This window comes from Pan paniscus, chromosome 22, assembly GCF_029289425.2.
Source record: "Pan paniscus chromosome 22, NHGRI_mPanPan1-v2.0_pri, whole genome shotgun sequence".
Lineage (NCBI taxonomy): Eukaryota > Metazoa > Chordata > Mammalia > Primates > Hominidae > Pan > Pan paniscus.
Genome location: NC_073271.2, coordinates 42,830,955 through 42,854,597, shown reverse-complemented (window position 1 = coordinate 42,854,597; position 23,643 = coordinate 42,830,955). Strand labels below are relative to the sequence as shown.

At 47.4% G+C, this 23,643-nt stretch overlaps 1 protein-coding gene across 16 annotated transcripts in view; it reads right to left on the bottom strand.

The window, feature by feature from the left end:
* Positions 1–8,162: 8,162 nt before the first annotated feature.
* PRMT2 (protein arginine methyltransferase 2) overlaps positions 8,163–23,643 on the bottom strand; it is a 29,586-nt gene continuing 14,105 nt past the window's right edge. For 3 of the 16 annotated variants that reach the window (XM_003823792.5, XM_003823791.5, XM_008977459.5), the window contains 6 exons: positions 23,471–23,635; positions 14,200–14,375; positions 12,153–12,282; positions 11,178–11,314; positions 9,545–9,716; positions 8,163–8,814 (listed from right to left, as the gene is read on the bottom strand). In XM_003823792.5, coding sequence (XP_003823840.4) covers positions 8,782–8,814; positions 9,545–9,716; positions 11,178–11,314; positions 12,153–12,282; positions 14,200–14,375; positions 23,471–23,635 — 813 coding nt within the window. In that variant the 3' untranslated portion in view covers positions 8,163–8,781. Of the gene's footprint in view, positions 8,815–9,544; positions 9,717–11,177; positions 11,315–11,844; positions 15,065–15,258; positions 21,325–23,390; positions 23,636–23,643 lie in introns of those variants that run through there. The other 13 variants (XM_057300969.2, XM_057300968.2, XM_057300970.2 and 10 more) reach the window with 8 other exon arrangements.

The following is a 23,643-nucleotide window of genomic DNA, read 5'->3' as shown; positions in this document are numbered from 1 at the left end:
GAAAACGGGTTGATTCTATATATTTGCTATTGTGAATAGTGCTGCAATAAACATTCCAAGTTTACGTATATCTTTTATATTTTGATTTCTGTTCCTTTGGATAGATAGGATGTGTACATGAAAAATCCAAAGAAATTTATAATTAACAAGCAAAGTAATTAGATACAAGATAGTATACATGAATCAGATGTATTTTGAAACAATAGCAACAATTAGAAAATTATTTTTTGAGACAGGATCTTACTCTGTCACCCAGGCTGGAGTACAGTGGCACAAACTCACCGCAGCCTTGAACTCTTGGGCTCAAGCAGAGCCCTCCCACCTCAGCCTCCTCCCACCTCAGCCTCCTCCCACCTCAGCCTCCTCCCATCTCCGCCTCCCCAGTAATTAGGATTACAGTCAGGTACTACCACGCTTTGCTAAATTTTTTTTTTTGAGATGGGGGTCTCCCTATGTTGCCCAGGCTGGTCTTGAACTCCTGGCCTCAAGTGATCCTCCTGCCTCAACCTCCCATAGTGCTGGGATTACAGGAGTGAGCCACTGTACCTTGCCTGAAAATTAATTTTTAAATGACATCATTTACAATTGCATTAAAAATATCAAACAGTTAGGAACTAGTGAAATGTGTGAAAGAAAACTATAAAACATTGACATAAATTAAAGAAGAGTATCTTCAAATAAATAAAGAGATATTCCATGTTCATGGGCTGAAAATCTTTATATTGTAAAATATAAATTATTCCTCCTCATAATCTATAGAATCTAAGCAATCCCATTCAACATCCCAGCAGTTATTTTTATGGAAATTAGCCAGTTGATTCTAAAGTTTATATGGAAATGCAAAAGGCTAAAATAGCAAACACAATTTCAAAGAATAACGAAGTAAGAATATTTAGAATACTAGATATCAAGACAGTAATTCAAACAGTATGATATGGACATGAGAATAAATAAACAGACCAATGAAAGAGAATAGTGTTTAGTGAGCATACCTCTTTGGAAAACCACTTAGCAGAATCAGTTAACACTGAACATATGCACACCCTACAGCCCCACAAATCCCCTCTCTTCTAGGTACAGAATAATGTCCCCCCTCCGACATAAATATCTAGCTACAATGTAATTAGTATGTCTCCATACTAATCCCCAGAATCTATGCATACGTTACCGTACATGGCAAAAAAGAATGAAGGTTATAGGTAGAATTCAGTTGACCTGATCAGCTGACCTTAAAATAGAGAAATGATCTGGGATTATTCAAGTGGCTGCAAACCTAATGAGATGAGTCCATAAAAAGGAAGGAAGAAGAGCCTGTGAGAGGGGTTTGACCTACCCTTGCTGGTTTTGAAGATAGTCGAAGGGTCCTCAAACCAAGGCATGCAGATGGCTTCTAGAAGCTGGGAATGGCCCTCATCCAGCAGGAAAATGGCAACCTCCGTCCTACAACCACAAGGAATTGAATTCTGCCCACAGCCCAAATGTGCGGGAAGTGATTCTCCCCTAGAACCTCCAGGAACAAACACAGCACTGCTGGCACCTTGATTTTAGACCCTGCTGGACTTCTGGTCTGCAGAACTGTAAAAATATAAATTTGTGTTCTTTTAAGGCACAAAGTGTGTAGTAATTTGTTATAACAGCAATTGAAAATGAATACAGCAGCAGAATAAACAAAAATCATGACATATGTCACTGTAGGCCACCCCCTTGGTTCCTGAGCAAGTATGCATGTGTGCACATACACAAGCACATGCCTCTCCCCATACCGAGAATTCCAAAATGACTGCACCTATTATAATGCAATGGTCCTTCTTTCAACCATAAAAGCCTTCCTCCTCTTCCAATGCGAGATGGCCTAGAGTCAGATCCACACAGGTCATTCCACAAGTCGAGGATCTGAGGATGCCATCCACCCCTCTGGGAAGGTATAACTGCAGTTTCATGATCTTGCAACCTCTAGGCTCCAGACAAACGTAACTATTACCAAGGTACCTGATCTAATCAAGGAGAGAAAACAATTTGAGCCAAAAAATTAAAGAGAGTCAGGTATAGTAACCGTGGTCCAAACAACATGTTGCAGCCCCCTGGGCAGTGCGGAAGGGAGACCCCTGGTCAGATGGACAGTTTGGCTGATGGCAGGTTCTATCTGTGTGGAGGATGTGGTTTCTGCTCCCTTTTATTCTCTGTGGCCCTGCCAGAGAGGAGCCTGGTGAAGGGCTGTGGCCCAGGATGGAGCAGCCATGAAAGCCCACATTCTGAGGGTGGGGGTGAGGAGCCTGAGCTGGCTCAGGGGACGGAACGGTCATAGGCTCCTGCGTGCCAGGCCAGGGCACTGTGCTGCATCATTCTCCCCAACGCTGTGTGGATGCCTATCAGTTGATTCTGGCTGTAAACAAACATTTTCCTCTGAATCTTGCCGTTCTTCCTGCCCTGTCTCCAGACCTTTAATCCATGACTTCTATCCCTGCCTCCTCTCCAGCTCCAAGCAGTGGGAACAGAGAGCTGAGGTAGCACCAACACCCCCAGGAACTCTGCTCAGCCCCCAAGCCATGAAGAAGTGAGAACTTGCACCAGGAGCAAACACAGCAAAAGGGGTTTGTGAGGGTGCAGGATTCTCTGCTCCCCCATCCTGATTTCCAGAATCCCAGTTTGATGGTTCCCTGCCCAACTTTGTCATGGGGAAAGGAATTCAGATTTACAGTTCAAAAAGATGATTGTGGGACTGTAAGTGGCCCTGGTCCCTGGCCTTGGGAAGGAGCACATCTTTACAATCTCAATACACCTTTCCAGCTGGTGGCTGTCTGCTGTCATATTAGTAGTACTGAAGCCACATTTGTCTGTCTTGCATTGCCTCACCGATGACCTCAATAAACAGCCAACACTCCCTAACACAGCGATGGCTTTCTACCAAGAATGCTAGACACCAAGTCATGATACCTTTGCTAAGTAATGAACACTGCATAATTTTAGATTAATTAAAGTTTTAGATAAGTCCAAGGCTCATGGATATACCCTAATCCAATCATAAAATAAAGCTCACATCCAGATTCATTTAGTTACTTCATCATTACTAGGAATTTTCCTTGTTACAAAATCTGAAGAAAGGGGCTCAGTTTGATATTCATATTATCTTAGTTATCTATTTTCAAGATATAAGAAGAAAAACGACTCTGGATGACACAACAGAGAGGGACAACATTATGAAATGTCATTTGAAGTCAGCGGCTCTAATAATGAAGACATCACTGGGGGAAATACTGTAAAGGAGGCAGAGATCCCCGCAGAGCACACCTCAGTTTAGAGCGACGGAAACTGAGGCCTGATCACAGTCCTCTTGCAAGGCTGTAGCAAAACGGGACCTAGAAGCAAAGTTTTCCATCCCTGGACCCGGTTACTGTCCTTGGTCAAAGCTCAGACTGTGAAATCCTTGGCTAGATTCGATTCTGAAGAAAGGGAAGAAGTAGGAGGAGCTTAAAGAGAGGAAAGCCTGGGAAGGGCCGATGGGGCCTCCTGGGGTCGCTGAGGCTTGCCTGCCTCCTTTGGGAGTCTCCAGCTGTGGCGGCAGAGGGTCTGCACCCGGGGACGCTGGAGAGCGGCAGCAGGGAGCTGAGGAGAAGTCCATCCCCAAACTCCAACCACTGCAGTTAAGAGTGTAGCGACTTGGTCTTAGAAAACCTGGGTCCTCTCACTGTTGTTGGGACTGTAAACTAGTTCAACCATTGTGGAAGTCAGTGTGGCGATTCCTCAGGGATCTAGAACTAGAAATACCATTTGACCCAACCATCCCATTACTGGGTATATACCCAAAGGACTATAAATCATGCTGCTTTAAAGACACATGCACGCGTATGTTTATTGCGGCATTATTCACAACAGCAAAGACTTGGAACCAACCCAAATGTCCAATAATGATAGACTGGATTAAGAAAATGTGGCACATATACACCATGGAATACTATGCAGCCATAAAAAATGATGAGTTCATGTCCTTTGTAGGGACATGGATGAAATTGGAAATCATCATTCTCAGTAAACTATCGCAAGAACAAAAAACCAAACACCGCATATTCTCACTCATAGGTGGGAATTGAACGATGAGAACACATGGGCACAGGAAGGGGAACATCACACTCTGGGGACTGTTGTGGGGTGGGGGGAGGGGGGAGGGATAGCATTGGGAGATATACCTAATGCTAGGTGACAAGTTAGTGGGTGCAGCACACCAGCATGGCACATGTATACATATGTAACTAACCTGCACATTGTGCACATGTACCCTAAAACTTAAAGTATAACAATAATAAATTTTAAAAAAAAAAAAAGAAGGCAAAATCAGAAAACCTGGGTCCTCTCTATTTTGAGGTCTGCAACAGCTGGGAACAGTCTGGCTGCAAGACACATGCAGGTCGCAGATCCGCCCCACATCCACTTTTGTTCTCCACTACTCCAATTAACTTCATAAAACTTAAAGTAGGAATGTGTTGCTGACATGGCAATACTTGGATTTTGTGTTTGTGGTGCTTTCTGAAAAATCTAGTTCCATTAATTTATTTTATTAATGTTTTTGTATTTCCTTATTTGTCTTCCATTTTATGAACACTAGGATGAATGAAAACAAAAGCATTTCTTGCTCCACATCCCGATGCCAAGGTGAGCAGTTTCCAGTGCAAGTCAGGGGCCCTGGGAAGACTTCAACAGGCAGCTCCGGAAAACGAGGAGGCTCCACCCTGGAGAAGCCGCATCTCAGCTGTCACCCTGGGTGTGGTGAGACCAGGAGGCATTTCCATGATTTATGTAACACCTCGCTCCCGAAAGCCTCTGAAGCATTTCACACACGTACGAGCATCGGGCAGAATTAAGAGTAAATAAAGGCTCCCGGACGCACGCGTTCCCATCAGGGAGGCCTTGGTTTCCGGGGTCGACGCGTGGGCGCTTCCTCCGTCCAAGCGCAGCGGGTATTTGCAAAAGAACCGCAATAAGCTCCCCCACGAAGGGTCCTCAGAAGCGCGCAGACCTCCGGCTGGAGGCGGTCCTGAGTGTTAGGGCGGGTCCTCTCCGCCCTGCCCCCGCGGTCCCCCGTCGGCCCAGCGTCCCCGCCGCTCGCTCAGAGGAGCTGTTTGCTCCCGGAGGACGTGTCTCTCCCGACGCCTCGCGGACTCCCCCTCCCAGGAACGGCGGAGTTCTGCACGGACGCGGCGGGAGAAAGGAGCGGGTTAGGGTCTGGGCTTTTTGTGGCTGGAAGGACACACGGAGGGAAGCGTCCGCGCGTGGGAACAAGGACTTCTCCCAGCTCCTTCCGAGTGGGTCGTCCACGGACGCACGGCCTTTCCGAATTCGCCCCGCGTTATCCCCGCTGGCCACTTGCTAGCGCCGCGCACACCTGCGGATAAGGAAACCAGTATCTGTCTGAACACAGTCCTGCAGGAGAAAACCGTCCAGTTTGGAGCCTCCGCCCACCCCCCGAGGAAAACCTACAGATTTGTGCCACGGTTCCTAATACCTAAGTGAGAGGCAGACACCCGGCAACCCCGGCAAAGGCGCGTCTTAGGCTCACCGGACGCTCCCTGAACCCGTCCCTCTGGCTGCCGAGCCCCCAGCGCCTTCCCGTTTCGGAAAGAAGCGGGCGCAGACCCCTCGGGGTGTCCCGGGGGACGGCAGGTCCCGCTGGTTGCTACAGGAAGAGGCGGGGCGCTGGGACCCCAGCGCTGGGAGCTGCGCGCACCGGGATCCGCTGGCCGCCTTCCGCGTGAGGGTGGCCGCACCTTCCCGGGCGCACAGAGCCCGCCAGGCGCACAGAGCCCGCCAGGCGCACAGAGCCCAGCAGGCGCACAGAGCCCGCCAGGCGCACAGAGCCCAGCAGGCGCACAGAGCCCGCCAGGCGCACAGAGCCCTCTGCATCATTGCTCACCTGCATCACGGCTTTTAGGCCCAGATGCCAACAAAGTTAGAATCCAAGTGAGCATCTGGGCCCCCAGTGGTTACAAAGCTGAGCAGTAAGTACAAAGTCATGCCTGTCTTTTGTGCTCTGTCACCCAGGCTGGAGTGCAGTGACGTGATCTCGGCTCATGGCAACCTCCGCCTCCCGGGTTCAAGTGATTCTCCTGCCTCAGCCTCCTGAGTAGCTGGGATTACAGGTGGGCACCACCACACTCGGCTAATTTTTGTATTTTTAGTAGAGACGGGGTTTCATCATGTTGGCCGGGCTGGTCTCGGAACTCCTGACCTCAGGCGATCTGCCCGCCTCCGCCTCCCAAGTAGCTGGGACTACAGGTGTGCACCATCATACCCAGCTAGTTTTTAAGTTTTTTGTAGAGGCAAGGTCTTGTTGTGTTGCCCAGGCTGGTCTCAAACTCTTAGGCTCAAGTAATCCTCCTGCCTTGGCCTCCTGAAGCACTGGGATTACAAGCACGAGCCACCACATTTGGATGAGATGCCTTTTCTAATAACCATGTATGAAATTGCACCCAGACCACCAGCCTCCATGTTCGTGACAGAAAATCCTGACACAGGCTGGGCACTGTGGCTCACGCCTGTAATCCCAGTACTTTGGGAGGCCAAGGTGGGCAGATCACCTGAGGTCAGGAGTTTGAGACCAGCCTGGCCAACATGGTGAAAGCCCGTCTCTACAAAAATACAAAAATTAGCCAGGTGTGGTGGTGCATGCCTGTAATCCCAGCTACTTGGAAGGCTGAGGTAGGAGAATCGCTTGAACCTGGGAGGCAGAGGTTGCAATGAGCTGAGATCACGCCACTGAAGTCCAGCCTGGGCAACAGAGTAAGACGCTGTCTCGAAGAAAAAAAAAAAAAAAAAAGAAAATACTGACACAGCTTGTTCACAGCTTGATGCTTGATAAAAAAAAAAAAAAAAAAAAAAAGCCACAGAAAGGGAAAAGATTTATTCACAAAAATATATATGTTACAGGACTCAGCCAAATTATATCAGGAACACCTGGAATCTCAATTAGAAATAGAAAAAAAAAAAACCCTAATAGTAAAATGGGCCAAAGACTTAAACAAGCACCTCAAAAACAGGATATCCAAAATGAGCGGCAAATCTACAAAACTGGATTAGTCATCAATGAAATGTATACCAAATCCACACGCCCACCAGAGCAGGTAAAATGCAAAACACAATACTGGGTGTTGACGAGGATGCCAACTCTCATGCACAGCTGGCAGGGATATTAGATTCCTTGACTTGAAAACCTGGTATACAGTGTACACCCAACAGAAATGTGTACATACATGCACCAAAACACATACACAGAAATGTCCACAGTCTCAGTAATCATCATAGCTAAACCATGGCAACAACCCAAAAGGACACCATGTGAAACAAGATTCATAAACTGTGGCCTATTCATGCAGTTGAATACTATGCCACAATGAAAAAGTCAACCACAACCACACTGTCTAAAATTCATAGATGAGTCTCACAAACAATGTTTAATTAAAGAAGGCAGACACAAAAGAACACGTGTACAACTCCATTCAGGCAAGAGTAATCGACAGTTACAAGTCAGGACACCACCCTTGAGAGGGTGGGCACTGAGTGGAAGGGGAATCGGGGAATCTGTAGTGTGTCCTGGCCTGGATGCTGGTTACATGTGCGTCCACTTTATAAAATGCCATCATCTATGTACCCATGACTAGCACTGTTTTCAATATATATTTGATATTTCAGTTTTGTTTTTTGGGGTTTTTGAGACAGGGTCTTGCTCTGTCACCCAGGCTGGAGTGCAGCAGTGCAATCCTAGATCACTGCAGCCTCAACCTCCTGGGCTCAAGTGATCCCCCCGCCTCAGCCTCCCGAGTAGCTGGGACTACAGGCACACGCCACCATGCCCAGCTAATTTTTTTATTTTTTTTGTAGAGATAGTATCTCGCTATGTTGCCCAGGGTGGTCTTGAACTCCTGAGCTCAAGGAATCATCCCACCTCAGCCTCTCAAAGTGTTGGGATTACAGAGGTAAGCCACTGCACCCAGCCTATATTTCAATAAAATGTAATAAAAATCAAAACAATACAAAAAAAAATTATGGACATGTATCTACTGATGTGGAAGTTTTTTCACAATATTGAGAAAAACTTATAAAGCAATGCATATAGTATGATCCTGTAATCACAAAAAATAACATATATGCATAAAACAGGATACACAATGACATTCACTCATTTAAAAATATTTATTGAGCATGTGCGATGCACCAACACATAATTTATTTGGAAGATGTCTACACAACTGTACTATCCCATGCAGAGTCCCATCGCATACATCGCCACCTTAGCTCGCGCGCTGAGCCAGGGCAGTGTTCCCTACACGCCACTGGCACAGCCCTGTGCAATCCTACGTCCCACACAAGTGGATGAGCGACGGCAGTAAGGGCACCACTAACACAGGAGGTGGGGACAGTCACTGTCACAGGGTACACGGGCTGATATGCGTGCGTCCTAGGAGTGTAGACCTAGACCTAGCTTAGGAACATGGAGCTCCGACCCAGCCACGGGTCGGCACTGTGGGCACCACGGGTGAACACCTGGAAACACAGCCTACTTCTAGAGGGCAGACACTGGGCAGCGGGGGTGGCCACGGCAGCTCCTGCCGAGCCCAAGCGTGTTTGTCTATGAAGGACCCTGACGTCACCTGCCAGGCTAGGGAGGGGTCAATGTGGAGTGAATGTTCACCGACTTTCGCACAAGTGTGCAGAAGCCAGGTGCAACTTGGTTTGCTTGTGTTCATCACCCCTCAAGATATGCACACTGCTTTCCAAATAAAGCATCAACTGTCATCTCCAGATGGGGAAGACTTTTTCTCCAACCTGAAAAAGATAAATGACAACAGGTCAGTCAGATGATAAATCATTTGATTAACATACTACATTTCCTAATGGTTTAATATTGGACAAGAGAACAGTATTCAGGTGCAGAATTTTTTTAAATGACAAACTTTTAACAAAAACTTATCACAAAGTAAAGCACAAAACAAATATAAAAAATGAAGGAAAACCATTTATTTTTATTTTCTTTGCCACATTAATCCTGAGCCCAAAGAAGAACATTCCATTTTCAGTAGCCTCTGAGACAGGAAGCCCAAGTGAGCTGGGCGAGCTACACATGAATTCACACACGGATCCGAAGGCTGCCAGTCAGAACACGCATCACGGACGACACGCCTAGACTAACTGCTGCCTGGGAAGCCACAGAGGCCTGTGTAAAGGGAGCGCCAAGGCACAGCTCAGGCTTCTGTCCATCTGGGGGACCCTCTGGACATGGCACAAGGGGCCTCAGGCTGATGTGGGTCTCTGCTCTCCCTCACTTACCGTGTCACCTGAGGAATGACTTCCCTTCCAGAGCCCTCCACTTCCTATGCTGTCCGATGGGAAATGAAGCCAATGACAACAGGCGCTTTCTGTGTAAGGATTAAATCACTCCTGCACAAAAGGCGTGGACCCCAGTGTGGGCCAGCATTTGCCATCACTACCACCACCCAGGCCTGTCTCCCTGAGGACCGGCACCCACAGGACAGAATCTTACAACTACGTATCTTACTTTTTGAGATGTGGGGTCTTGTCTGGAAGTGACAGCCCAGCTCAGAGCCACAGACATGTGCCTTCTCCACACTGGGTTTCTCTGCAACACAACTGAACCCGTGACCACGTCTCCTGTATGGACAGGGACTGGGTCGTCCATCATGAACAGCGTCTGCTTCCAGTGTGTGGTGCTGCAAGACAGGGGTGTGTGTGACCTGGAGGCTAAGCTAGGGCAGTCTCCACATGGCCCTCGGGGCGCTGACTCAGGCTCGCACTGGCTCTCGCCCCCAACAGCACCCACACAGCCGGCAGTCCACCCTGAGGGCCTGGGGACACAAAGCTTGGCTTTTCAGGCTAACTCAGGGAACATATACACCCCCAGCCCTGTGATCTAAAGGGACTCTATGGGATACACTGGGATCAAAGTTACGCTGGTGAGACAGATCCTGCCAATGCCAAACACAAGCTTGCTCCTGAGACCACTCAGATTCTAGGAGGTGTGGACGGCTCACCCTGGGTGGCCCAGAGGATGCGGGAGCTCAGGGGACACACAGCTGCACTAAAGGTCCCGTGTGGTGTCGACTCCCCGGCCCGCCAGGAGGACGGCTGTGCACCCCCTTCCTGCACCCTTGCCTAAGCTGCAGAGGCTGGTGATCTAGCTCCTGCTGTTAAACTGTGGTGTACACAGACAGAATCAGGTCCAAGGAGTCGCTTCTGTGAAGGTTACAAGGTGAGGACAACTGTCACATTTGGGGGGAAATAGTAAAACGCTATGATTCTGCACTGGGTTGCGTTGGAAACATCTCTAAGTTCTTCAGGCTCTGTCTTCCCTCAAACTCCCACTGTCCACGGTGGGGCCAGCAGTGAAGTGGGGGGCTCCTCAGGTCTCCAGTTTTTCCCTGACTCTGGTCACACCCCTCACCCCAGCCTGTGCCCCAAGTCACTGCCCCCTCCACGCCCCCAGACTCGGGGATGGGTATAACTGGCCTCCAAGCTGCCCGCCTCCACCCAGTGATGGCACTGGAGGGGGCACCACAGGACTCTTGTGATGGGGACCACATGCCAGGCCAGGCCATCAACCCTGCACCTCTGCGACCTCCCTGGAGCCGGGGTCCCCTCGCGGGGCCACCACGCTGGGAAGTCAGCGGGGCAAGTGCCAGAGCGGGGTAGCCAACCCCACCCAAAGGGAAGGCCTGCAGGGCCCTGAAGGCAGCTCCACTGCCACACATGCCCAGGGTGCTGGCGGGGAAATGTGTCCCAAAAAACAGGCACCTCCAAAAACGTCAGGTGAACCCCGACGCCCCGTGGAGGCGCTTTGGGTCAGACCATGAAGAGCTGTGGTGCTCCTCGCGGGGTGGAAGACAGGGAGCGCCTCCCGTTGGGGCTGTTGTCGGAGGGACGCCCAGGCTGGGCCCAGAGTGGTGGCGAGACCCGGAAGGGCGCACACAGGCTGCGGTGTCTACACCACCCATGCCCCCATGCGCGCCGCCCCCACCCCACTGCCCGCTCCCCCACGTGCCCCACCCCCTCACGACCGCCACGCCGCGTCCCACCCCCTCCTGCGCGCCCCATCCCCGCACCCCGCCTACTCCCCTGCCCCCCATCTCCGCGCCCCCGACCCCGCACCCCATGCCCGCGCCCCGCACACTCACGGGTGGAAGGGCCCGGTGCTGAGCACCTGCGGCGGCTGCCCCTCCTGCAGGCTCTGGAAGTGGACGCTGAACCAGGCCGTGAAGCCGTGCAGGGTCCCCGCCTTCCTGATGTCGAAGCGCAGCTCGCCCCTCAGGGTCTGGGTCAAGCAGACGACAAGGCACGCGTGGGCACCGCGTGGCACCGCAGGGCCCGGGTTGGGGCGGCCCCCTCCACGCGCCCCGCGCAGACGCTGAATGCGTCAGGAACCGTAGAAAAGCCCCCCACCCTGGGGAAACCACCCCCAAAACCCGCATCGTGAGTTCAGAGGCTTCAGTCAGAAACGTTTCAAGCATCTGAGCTTCTTGCGCCCAATTTTCTGCCCCAGATTCCTGCGGAATCTTTTCGGCGCTCAGCTCTTCAAGTGAAGGAGTTGGAGAGCTCCAGGCTGGGCCTTTCCACAGCAGAACGAACTAAAAACCAAAGCGCGCCGGCGCCACCGCGCCCGCCCCATCTCCAGACGCGGCGCCAGCTGGGGTGCCAGGCAGGGCGGGGGCGCGGGGAAAGCGCCCAGAGCCCACGAGCGCCACCGCGCGGCCACAGACAGGGATTCACGGAGGGAATTCTAACAATTCTGTCATGAAGAGTGGCTAAAAACACTTGAAAAAAACTGTAATGCAAATACCATAATGAAACGAAATATAATTTATTTGATTTGGAAGATGCTGAGAATATTAAACATAAATCTAAAATGAAGACGCTGGAGACATAAAATGGTGTACAATATGAAAGAATCAAAAAAGAACGTAAAAAAGAAAAAAGACTGGAAAAAATCAGTAGCAAACGTTTTATACATGCACTTATTTGTATAATAAAATAATTAGTTATTCACTCACACCCCCAGCACTCACTGAAGGTTTTTGATAAGCCAGGCTCTGGTCTGAGTGTTTCGTGGTCACTGATTATCGAATGTAAGGAGCAATTCATCTTTTTCTCACCTCTAGATCAGAAATTTGCACGGTTCTCATGTCCAACTGCAATATAGTGCACGGTTCAGAGAGACAGTCTTCTGGTTTCAAAATGTGGTTATACTTGGGCTTTGAAAAAAACTCCTTAACTGCTAAAGATCTAGGGGAAAAGGTCAAAGCGACTGTTGAGAGTCATTGCAAACATCTTAGGCTTCAAAACACACACGTGGGACCGCGGTCAGTGCTTTCCCTTCTGTGTCACCAGGATGCTAAGCCACTATCTGGGGCCCTGGAACCCCAGAGCAGCCCTCAGGCCTCCACAGGCCCTGGGTGCCTCCCGCTCTGAGAAGATCCAGACTCTACCCAGGCATCCAGAGACTTCCTGAGCCTGACCTGGAGGCATTAAGGAGCCTGCCAGTCACTGGGCGCTTCCCTGTGAGGTCTCATTCATGGGATCTGAGCACACGGAAACCAACGCTCACCCCTCATAACCCAGAGGACAAGGGGAGTTGCAGCGTGTCTTGCCTAGTTTTAGAATGTATTTGATTTCAAAATCTTTTGTGGATTTTCTATTAACAGTAAATGAGCGCGGTATTCCTGCTGTAGGTTACTCTATAATAAACGAAAGGAACTAGAAGGGATGAGGTGGCCTGAGTGAGTCTGAGTTTCAGGAGAAACACTTGCTCTGTTGCTACACAAATTCAACACAGAAACAGACACTAGACGCCGCATGGCCCCTGCATGTCACCGTTTGCCAACCCCCATCACTGGCTGCACTAGGCTTGTAAGTCACCGATTATTTACCACAGAAATGTTGTAAAAAATAAGCAAAGCAGTAACTTCTGAAATAGCAAATAAAAGTGAATGTTTTAATAAAGATTCCACTATATTTACACATTTATTTTTCTGATAAAAAATTACGAATTTAAAAATTGGAAACTATGGACAAGTATAAAGAAAAGCTTAAATTCCCCATATGCCTGTCTTAGCATTGTGATATACTTATTTTTATCCCCCAGACATATTTATATAAATTTATTTATGCAAGCAAACATCCATTCTGTATACACGGTTTATTCTGCCAAGCTTTACTGTCTCTTAAACCCTTTCTAAATATCATTACATATCCCTAAAAACCTATGGTTTCTTTTTTAACAGACGCACAGCAGTGCTCCACCAGATGGATATACAGCAATTCAATCACGTTCCTCTGGACGGCCACTGGCTTCCAGTGCCGGGAGGAACACTCAGGTGGGAGGCTCTGGCAGTGACTGGGGTGGGCGGCCTGATGCCAACCTCTAAGGCCCTGGCAGCCACACCTCCCTGCCACTGCCAGGCAAGCCCGGGCTACTATTTTAATTTACTCTTTGCTTGTCTGGTAGGGAAAACAGCATGTATTTTAATTCACATTTTAACTACTAACAACATTATAATTTTTCATATATTTATTGGTAATTTTATTTATTTTTTGCGGTTTGCCTGTTCACATGATTGGGCTGCAATTCCATCTGGCTAGTCATCTCTTTCTAATTGATTCCAAGACCTGACAGCACGTGATTTCTCTAATTACTTGTTTGCTTTTACAATCGTGTTTTTGCTGATTTCTGCCACATAGACTGCCAGATTCTATCTAGCCCAGGGTCCATTCCATCCATTGTTGCTGCTCGTTTCTCCACCTAAGATGGTGCACACAGGCCCCCATGGATGTCTGTCGTTGACGCTGATTCCATGCAGAATTAAGTTTTCACGTATGGCGTGAGAGAACAAGGGCTAATCAACTGCTCCAGAATAATTTGCTGACTTGGCCCTCACTCTCTCCTAATCGTAATGCCACCTTTTTCACATACGAAAATTTTTGTTCCTTGCATTCTACCCTGCTCTGCCCATCTGTCTTTTCTTGTTATAGCACCATACTGCTTTAATTACTCCAATGCTACAACAGATTGTCCTATCTGGGTGCACAGGTACCCTCATTTATCCAACCGTCGTATGGGATCTCCCAGGGCCTTGGCCCACCTGCAGACTGTGGACCAGGAGGCCCCACAAGACGGTGCCAGTCCCAGCTGTGGACACTTACTTCAGAGCGCTGAGGTTGAACTCGTACGCGTTGTCCCAGAAGAGCACCTTGCTACGATAATCCTTATCAGCACTGCAGGGCACAAGGTGCAACGCAGCCATGGTGGGCCAAATGACCCCGTCCTCCTTCAGCCAGGCATCCCGGGCATACAGGATGGACTCGATCATGAACTCAAACTGCATAGGAGTGAAAGACACACAGGAGACACATCACAGGCCCCACGGCTGCACAGGCCTCTCACCACCACATTCGTAACACTAGTCTGAGAGTTCTACAGTTTTAGCCTCAAGAATATTCCTGCCTAGGCCAGTGTACCATGCAAGAGAACATCTCGAGGGTTTATTTTATGCCCACACGTCACTGATGCATCTCACAGCCTGGGTTTAAGTCACATAATTTCCCATTAGAACTATGAACTGGAGCAGAGCTAAAAGCAAGGACAAATCTTCACTCTTGTCCCATCTCAGTCACGGAAGAGCTCGTAGCTACCAGATTTTGAAAGAGCCCTGAAGTGTTGCCGGGTCCCAACTGTTACATAAAATATATTTGGTCTGTAGCATTCTCAGAATTTTCACAACCCTTTAAGTGGACTGAAATCACTGCTTAAGAAACCGAAAGCCACGCAGGCATGCCCTGGCCATTCACGTGGTCCTTTGGTCCACCTTGCATCCTTCAGAAGGTCCCAAGTCAAGGGAAGCACATCACATCTATGACTGAGGAAGTGGGGACCCAACGCCCTCAAAGGCCAGGCTTTCTGTCTGAACCAGAACTTGCTTCAAACACAGAAAGGAGTAGAGGGAGCACCAGCGAGGTGGGGCCAAGGCCTGTGGCCCTTGCAAGCCACCCAGGGAGCCTGCACTTCATCCTGTAGTTGATGAGAAACAACAGAAGTGTTTTGCTTCCTTAAATAATCTCAAGCTGCTTTTATTACAGAAGTAATACATGTTTTGTATGGAAAATGTAGAAAACTTAGAAAAGCTCAAACAAACATAAAAATCACGTATTAACCCAGTACCTAGAAGGAACCACTGTTATCACTCTGCAGTTTACCTTCAAGTATTTTTCTACACATGCACACAAAAAATATATACATCTTATTTTTCAATCTTATTTTTTCAGTTATGTAGTGAAACAGCTTTTCTGGTGTACAGCCTACGAACTTGAGCACTTGTGTGGATTTTGTCCTCACAACCACAGCCAGCATACACACAGCTCTGCCACCCAAAACACTCTTCACCCTTTTCTCTGGTGGTCATGCCCTCCCCGACCCCAGCCTCTCCAGCCACCGATCTGGTCTCCATCCCCATGGTCTTGTGTCTTTTTGAGAATATCATATAAATGGAACCAAACAGTACACAACCTTTCAAGACAAGTTTCTTTCACTCACTGTACCGTTTCTGGGGTTCCTCCAAATTACCTGTTTCAATAACTGGCTCCTCTTCACTGCTCAGTGGTATTCCACTGTGTGGACACACCAGTTTATCCTTAAGGATTATCCAGATGAAGGACACTTGGGTTGATTCCAGGTTTTTTTTTTTTTTTTTTGCAATTATAAAGAGAGCTAGTATAATCATTCACGTACAGGTTTTTGTGTGAACACAGCTTGCATATCTCTGGGTTGAACACACAGGAGAGGGACTCCTGGGCATAAGGTGAATGCACATACAAGTCTATAAGAAACCACCCACCTGTTTCCACAGTGGCATGTTCCCTCCAGTAATGCACGACTTGCAGCTGTTCCTCATCCTCAATGACAGTTGGTATTACTATCAGATTTTTTTTTATTGTAGTCATTTTTCAATGGGTGTAAGTGATATCTCACTGTGGCTTTAATGTGCATTTCCCTGATGGCTATGCTGAACATCTTTTCATGTGTGTATTTGATATCTGTATATCCACTTTGGTAAAGTGTCTGTTCAAGTACTTTGCCCATTTTCAATTGGCTTGTTTTCTTCCCGTTGAGTTTTGAGATTTCTCTGTATATTCAGCACACACACTGGATATGTTCTTTGCAATATTTTCTCCTAATCTTAGCCTGTCTTTTTTATTCTCTTAGCATCATCCTTTTGCAGAGCAGTCATTTTTAGTTTTGATGAAATTCAATTTATCAACATTTTCTGTTATGGATCATGCTTTTAGAGTAAAAAGTCTTTGCCCAAGTCCAGGTGATGAAGATTTTCTATGATTTTTTCAAGGAGGTTTATAGTTTTACATTTCACACACTTAGATCTATGATCAATTTTAAGTTCAGCTGTGTATGAGATGTGAGGTTGAGGTGTTGTTTTTTAGATATGGATGACAACTATTCCAGTAACATTTGCTGAAAAGACTGTCTTTTCTCCATTAAATTGATTTTTGTACCTTTGTTAAAAAAACCCATTGACCATATTTGTAGAAATCTCTCGTCTCCGTTCCATTGACTTACGTGTCTGTCCCTTCACCACATTGTCCTGGTTACTGTAGCTTCAAAATCAAGTAGTATAGTTCCTCCAACTTTACCTTTCTTCTAAAAAATTCTATCAGCTACACTAGTTCTCTTAGTCCATTTTTGTGTTGCCAAAAAGGAATATCTGAGGCTGGGTAATTTATAAAGAAATGAGGTTTATTTGGCTCGTGGTTCTGCTGGTTGGGAAAGTTCAGGATTGGGCATCCAGTGAGGGCTTCAGGCTATTTCCCCTCACAGTGGAAAGCAAAGGGGAGCTGGCACGTGCAGAGACCACAGGGTGGGAGCAGAGGCAAGTGGGCGTGCCAGGCTCTTTTTCACAACCAGCTCTTGTTGGGACCTGAAAGAGCTAGAACTCACTTATCTACCCACGAGGAAGGGCATTCATCTATTCATGAGGGATCCACACCCATGACCCAAACACCTCCCACTAGGCCCCACCTCCCAACACCACCACACTGAGGATCAAATTTCAACATGAGATTTGGTGGGGACAAACCATAGCACTAGTTCCTTTACATTCCATATACATTTCATAATGAGCTTATCTATAAGAACAAATCCTGCTTGGATTCTAATTGGAATTTTATTAAGTCTACAGATCAATTTAAAAAGAACATACATCTTTACTAGGTTGAGCCTTCTTATCTCTCCATTTATTTAGGTTTTCTGGGGTTTCTTTCATTATCATCTCATCATTTTCAGCATCCAGATCACATTTTGTTAGATTTCTAAGCCTTTCATATTTTTGAAGCTACTGTAAATGATATTCTTTAATTTCTAATTGTACATTGCTAAGATATAAAAATGACTTCTGTATGATGACCTTGCACTCTGTGATCTTGTTAAACTCACTTACTAGTTTTAGGAAATTTTCTCATAGACTCCTTAGGATTTTCTGTAGGTTTTTTTGTAGATGTCCTATGTCATGTTAAATTTCCTTCCATTTCTAGTTTGCTGAGAATTTTATCATGAACTGATGTTGAATTTTGTCAATTTTTTTCTGTATTGATATAATCATGATTTTTCTTCTTCAGACTGTTAATATGGTAGATTACAATGATTGATTTTCAAATATTGAACCAGCCTTGCATTCCAAGGATAGTTTCTTTTTTTGTTATGGTGTATTATTATTCCTTTTATATCCTGCTGGTTTAAATTTGCTAATGTTTTCTTGAGGATTTTTACATTTATGTTCATGAGGGTTATTGGTCTGTAGGTTTCATATTTTGCGTTAACATTGGTTTTGGTATTAGGGCAATGCTTACCTCATATAATGAGTGAGGAAGTGTTCCCTCTTCTTTTCTGAAAGTCGTTTAGAACTGGAGTTTTTTCTTCATTAAATGTGTTGATAGAATTCACCAGTGAAATCATTTAGGGTAGAGATTTACCTTTCAGAAGGTTTTTAAACTATTAATTCAATATCTTTACTAGTTATTGGACCATTCAGGTTATCTATTTCATGTTAGATGAACTGTGGTAATTTGCAGTTTTCAAAAGAATTGGTCCATTTCATGGACCTTCTTTGCTTCTCACTCTATGTATGTACACTCTATGTACATACATAGAGGGAGAAGAAAGAAAATGATAACTCAAGACTGTTTCAGGAATACAGTTGTTTCTTGGTGTCTATGGGGAACTTGTTCCAGGACCCCCCGTGGATATTCAAATCCTTGGATGCTAAAGTCCCCCATATAAAATAACGTGGTTTTTACATACAGGCTACACACATCCTCCGACAGACTTTAAATCATCTCTAGATTACTTCTACCTAATACAATGTCAGTGTTATGTAAGTAGCTGCTATACTGTATTGGTGTGTTATTTGTATTGATGTTTATTGTTGTATTGTTATTTTTATTTTCTGATATTTTCAATACATGTAGGTTGTATCTACAGATGTGGAGCCCACAGATGCTTGACCGTACTTCAAATTCTTGTCTTCTTCACCAGTCGATTGCTACTATGTCTTTGTTCCAGAGTCCTCAAATAGTTTCTCCCTGTCTACTCTCCAGGATTTATAGCTGCATTCAGTGGGAGACATGAAAGGAGTATGCCTTCTCCATCTTATCTGGAACTGAAGCTAGGTTACCACTATGTCTAATTTTTAAACACAAAATTGGAATCATACTGTACATACTCTTTGTACTTTTTTTAAAAACTAGCAACATGTCACCAACTTTTTCCAAAGACTGTTAAAAATCTTTCTAAAACATAATTTTTAATGATCATATGTATTGCTACAATTCTGTTGTTTCCAATTTTCTCCCCATTTTAAATGGTGCTGCCATGAACATTTTTTAACATAAATTTCTGTACAAATTTGATTATTTCCTTAGGATAATTTCATCAAAAAAAATTGGTGCCCAGTCTCTGGGTCCAGCTGCTGGGAAGGAGGACACTGCAGTCTCAGCACCCACCAGCTCCTCCTCCTTCCTCCTCCCCCGAGGTGAATGTGCCCTCAGAAGTGCAAGCTGCTGATTAACTATGCTGCATTTTTTATGACGTGAAAGTTCGGAAATGCTCCACACCAAAAAAAAAAAAAAAAAAAATCAAGAAAAGAAAAAAGGCTGTCATTTTTTGTCCCAGTGCAGACAAAGTGCATTGTTGTAGAAGGAGGTGAAGAGACCTTGGTTGAAGATGTCTAAGTGTAGCCATAAGCGGTCCTTCAAGCATGTGGTGGCAATGTTTCCTGAAAAAGATGTCTCCGTACTTTGTATGAGGCAAGCTTTAAAACCAAGGAATCCAGAAGAGTTGATGGTTTTGTGTGTGTGCGTGTGGGCACCAGAACTAGCACCTCTGAAAAGTAAAATGATCTACATGAGCTCCAGGGAATGCAACCAAAAAGAAATATCAAGGCATAAAACATGAACATCAAGCAAAGGGGCCAGAAGTCCTCCCTTAGGCCTGTCCCACTGGGAAGCCAGGCGGCCTTGGTTGTGGCCTCTGCAGGGTGCCCTGTGTAGATCGTCCTTCAGTGCCACAAACTGAAAGTGCCCGTGTTTACGCTTATCCTCTTGTTGTGTAAATAAAGCAAATACATTTAGGCCAGAGTCTTGCTGAGGGGGAGCTGTCCCATCATCTATACTACGCATTCTATAAATATGTGCAAACAGCCTTAAATACATCCAAAGTCTAAAGTTTTATTGGTGTGAAATTAAATTCTTACTGGCCACATGCCTGTTTTCATGAGCTGACTTATAAAGATTTTTGTTAAGCTCAGGATTTGTGATAATACAGTCAATAAAACAGTACAAGGCTGTGTGAAGAGAATTATTACATCTTTGTTAACCTCAGCAGTTACTTTGTTTCTTTTGCTTAGAAAATTGGTCATAATGTGGTTCTAATTTTGGTCCAAATTCTTTATTCTTCCTTGAGCTAAAGAGAATAACGGAATATAATATGTCCTCATCACATATTGACAGCACGAATACACTAACAACGGTAAGACTGAGTCTGGCAGTCTTTTAATTCTACCAAATGTGTAATGGAGATCCTCAGTGACCTTGCAAAGCGTCCTGAAATCCAGGAGGCAGCCCCTGCACCTGCAGTGCCACTGGCTAGTGGGAGACTGCTGAGTGTGCAACCTGCTTCTCGGAAATCGTGGCGTGGCCTCAGGAGAACAAGCAAGATCCTGTAACAACTAATGATAACGCAAATTAGGGCTCCATTGTCACCTGCTTTGTTAACAAAAATGATTAAATGGTCTGTTGACAATCTAGGACACCTGTAGTATCTTTACTTGCGTCTCCTTCAGAACTTTGCTGCTTCTGGAAAAACAAAAAAATTTTAATGCTCTTTGACTTATTCTGCCCTATTTTCCTTCAAAAGGCTTTACCAATTTACACTGCCAAAAAAAGGGCATGGTGGTGCACACTTCCCCACAACCTCAGCATCGGGAGCATCAGATATTAGAGGATTGCTCAGCCAACTTCCCAGGTCAAAACTATTAAAGTTACTTTCAAATTGTTGGTGGCATTGAACAACGTTCAAGCTTCTGGCCTCTGGCATTTCTCTGCCTTTCTGGTCCCTGCTCACCTTCCATGAGGTTACCTTTATCTTATGCTTTTCTTATTGCAACTCTTTACGTCACGCAGTTCTTTAGCTGCAATTCTTTAGTTGCATTTACCATTTAATAATTTTTAGCTGTGCTAATGTATGAAGGGGAATTTTTTGTCAAATATTTTATTTGACAGCTTCATTATGAACTTGGTTCTTAGAAAAACCTTTCCCATCCTAACAACAAATAAACTTGTAGCAATTTTTTTGTTTCCTCCTTTTCTTAAATATTTAACTCTTGAGCCCATCTGAGGTTTATTTTAGCAGATGGTGTGAAGAAGGGCCTCTTTTCTCCAAATCAGTCGTTCCAGCACCATCTCTGAACAACTACATGCCCTTGCTGCACTGACTGAAAGCTGCCCCTCCTATGCTAAACGCACATGCACTCTTCTCTGTCTTCAGACTTTTACTACATGTCAGCGTCAGAGTAGGAAGATGGGCCAGGAGAGATGAAGGCCTGAGGGCTGAGGGGCTCTGAGAACAGGCAGACAGCAGGCAAGGAGGACATGAAGAGGGACAGACGCACAGGTGCAGGGGAGAGGCAGACAGCAGGCCAGGAGGACGTGAAGAGGGCCAGACGCACAGGTGCAGGGGAGAATGCGGCAGCTCAGGAGAGGCGCAGCCTGGGGACGGAAAGTGAAGGTGGGTACAACTGCACCAACGACTCCCAGATTCATACCCTCCCTCCCTCAAATCCGACCAACCCTGTGCCCCAACAACTATCGCCATAGGAACTCTTGCAGCCCCGTCTGCCCTGTTCTGGGCCTCCTTGGCCTGAGTAATGATGGTGGTGGTCCCTCAGTCTCCCTGGGGGGGAGTCTGAAGTCGGAACTGCCTCAAGCCCTCACCTGCAAAGCTCCGCCTTCCCCCTCCACTGCCTGCACTGGAGAAAACCACCACATGGTCCTGTCTGACTCGCCCCAGCACTCCTCCAAATGTCCTGCTCAGGGTGGCCCCGCCAGGCCATCGCCCACCGAGACCCCAGGCCATGTCCCCACTGCCCAACCAATAGCTGGCCCTGCACATCGGATGGGCATCCTATGTTCAAGACCCACACAGATGTCCACCCTCCCCAGGGCCCTCCCTACCCCGGCCCCCAGCCAGTCCTGGTGGCCCACTCCCTGCGGCTCAGGGCTGGGAGGCACCGTCCTGCTCACGCCAGGCCCCCATCAGCACATCCTGCCTGCTGGCCCTGCTCTGCATCCCCACACCTGCCCCATGCCAAGCCCTGGCTCCTGCATCTTGACAATAAAGCCATGGTCAGTCCTGGAAGTCTGTGCACCTCCCACACAGAGGGGCCTCCACTCACACAGGCTGTCCCAGGCCTCTCTGCATGCTGGGGCTGGACCACAGCCAGTCCCTGGCCTCCAGTCCCGGCCACACATACCCAGGGGCCTCCAAAACACAGCCCAGCTCTTACTCCATCACTCACACACCAGTGGCACTCCCTTCGGTGTCCAGGATGTGGCACAAAGTCCTCAGACACACAGTTCCCTACATCTGGCCTCTGCCTCCCTGATGCAACACAGTCTGGCCAATCCGGCCACTGGGCAGCCCTGGAACACGGCAACATGGTGAACACAGTGGCTACTCCTCTCCCCTCCCTCTGCCCCACGTCCCTCCTGTGTCCCTCTCACCCAACCCAGGGCACAGCCGGACACTCCAGCAGCCAGGCTTCCCCATATCACCGCCCACACAACCTTGGCCTCACCACAGCCTCACTCCTGCTCTGTCCTCTTTTTGTCCCCGTGGCCGGGGCACCAGCTGTCAACAGATACTTATTGAATGGGCGCTGCTGTTCAGGGCAAAGGCAAATGCCCCTTCAGGGGGTAGGAGTGGAGCCCGTTTCTCCTGTGTGTCATCTTATGGCTCCACAGATGTTATTAATAAGCCAAGTCACAGCATGGACATTGAGTCTATTTACATTTATCTTCTGACAACAAAATTTCAACAGGACTAAAAGCCCAATGCCATCTGTTACCAGGGGAAACCGTTTCCTGGAAAGCAGCAGCCATACTCCACACTCCTTCACCCAGACCCCATCTTTCTGGGTCTCTACACTGAGACAAAGTTTCAGGTTGGGATGCTCCACTACAATGTCCTGTGTCCCAGGATGCTGAGCCCAGGAAGACAGCGCCGGGCAGACAGCATCCAGCCACACTCCCGTCAACTTCCCTCCAAGCAGACAGCGTTTGTGCAGGGCATATTCACAGGCAACCAGAAAACAGTCCACTTCCACCCACATGTGAAACTCAGGGTGAGCAACCCTGACAGGACAGGCATATGCTGGCCCTACAGATGCCCAAGTGGCTTCACAGCATCACTGGGGCCAGTCTAAGGCGAGGAGACCCTGGCCAGGGACGAAGGCCCTACTGGCATTAAAGAAACAGCCTTACCTGTTAGGCACAGGATTTTTACAGATCCCCGAGGAGAACACAGTTCATGTAAATCACTCATGAAAATGTTACATGAACTTTGACTTAAATTTCTCATAAAGGCATTTTTTAAATCAGGTGAAAATTCAAGACACTGAGCCAATGTCCACACAAGAAATTAATTAGACCTCACATTAGGGAAAACATCAAAATGAATCACGCACGACCCTTGAGATCCTGAGGTTGGCCCAGCCGAGCCCGTGCTCGGAAGCCCCCCAGCTCCGGCCCCCAGCTGCCCGCACGCCCGCCCTCACCAGCAGGCAGGTCCCCATCCACTCAGACACCAGCACGTCCACCTTCTCGGGCCCCCAGCTGTCCGCACGCCCGCCCTCACCAGCAGGCAGGTCCCCATCCACTCAGACACCAGCACGTCCACCTTCTCGGGCAGCACCACATCCTCCACCTTCTGCTGGTACACGGTGATGATGTCGGCAAAGCCGTTCTGCAGGACCAGCTGCCCCGTGTGCTGTGCCATCTCACTGGCCTCCACCGCGTACACCTGCAGCA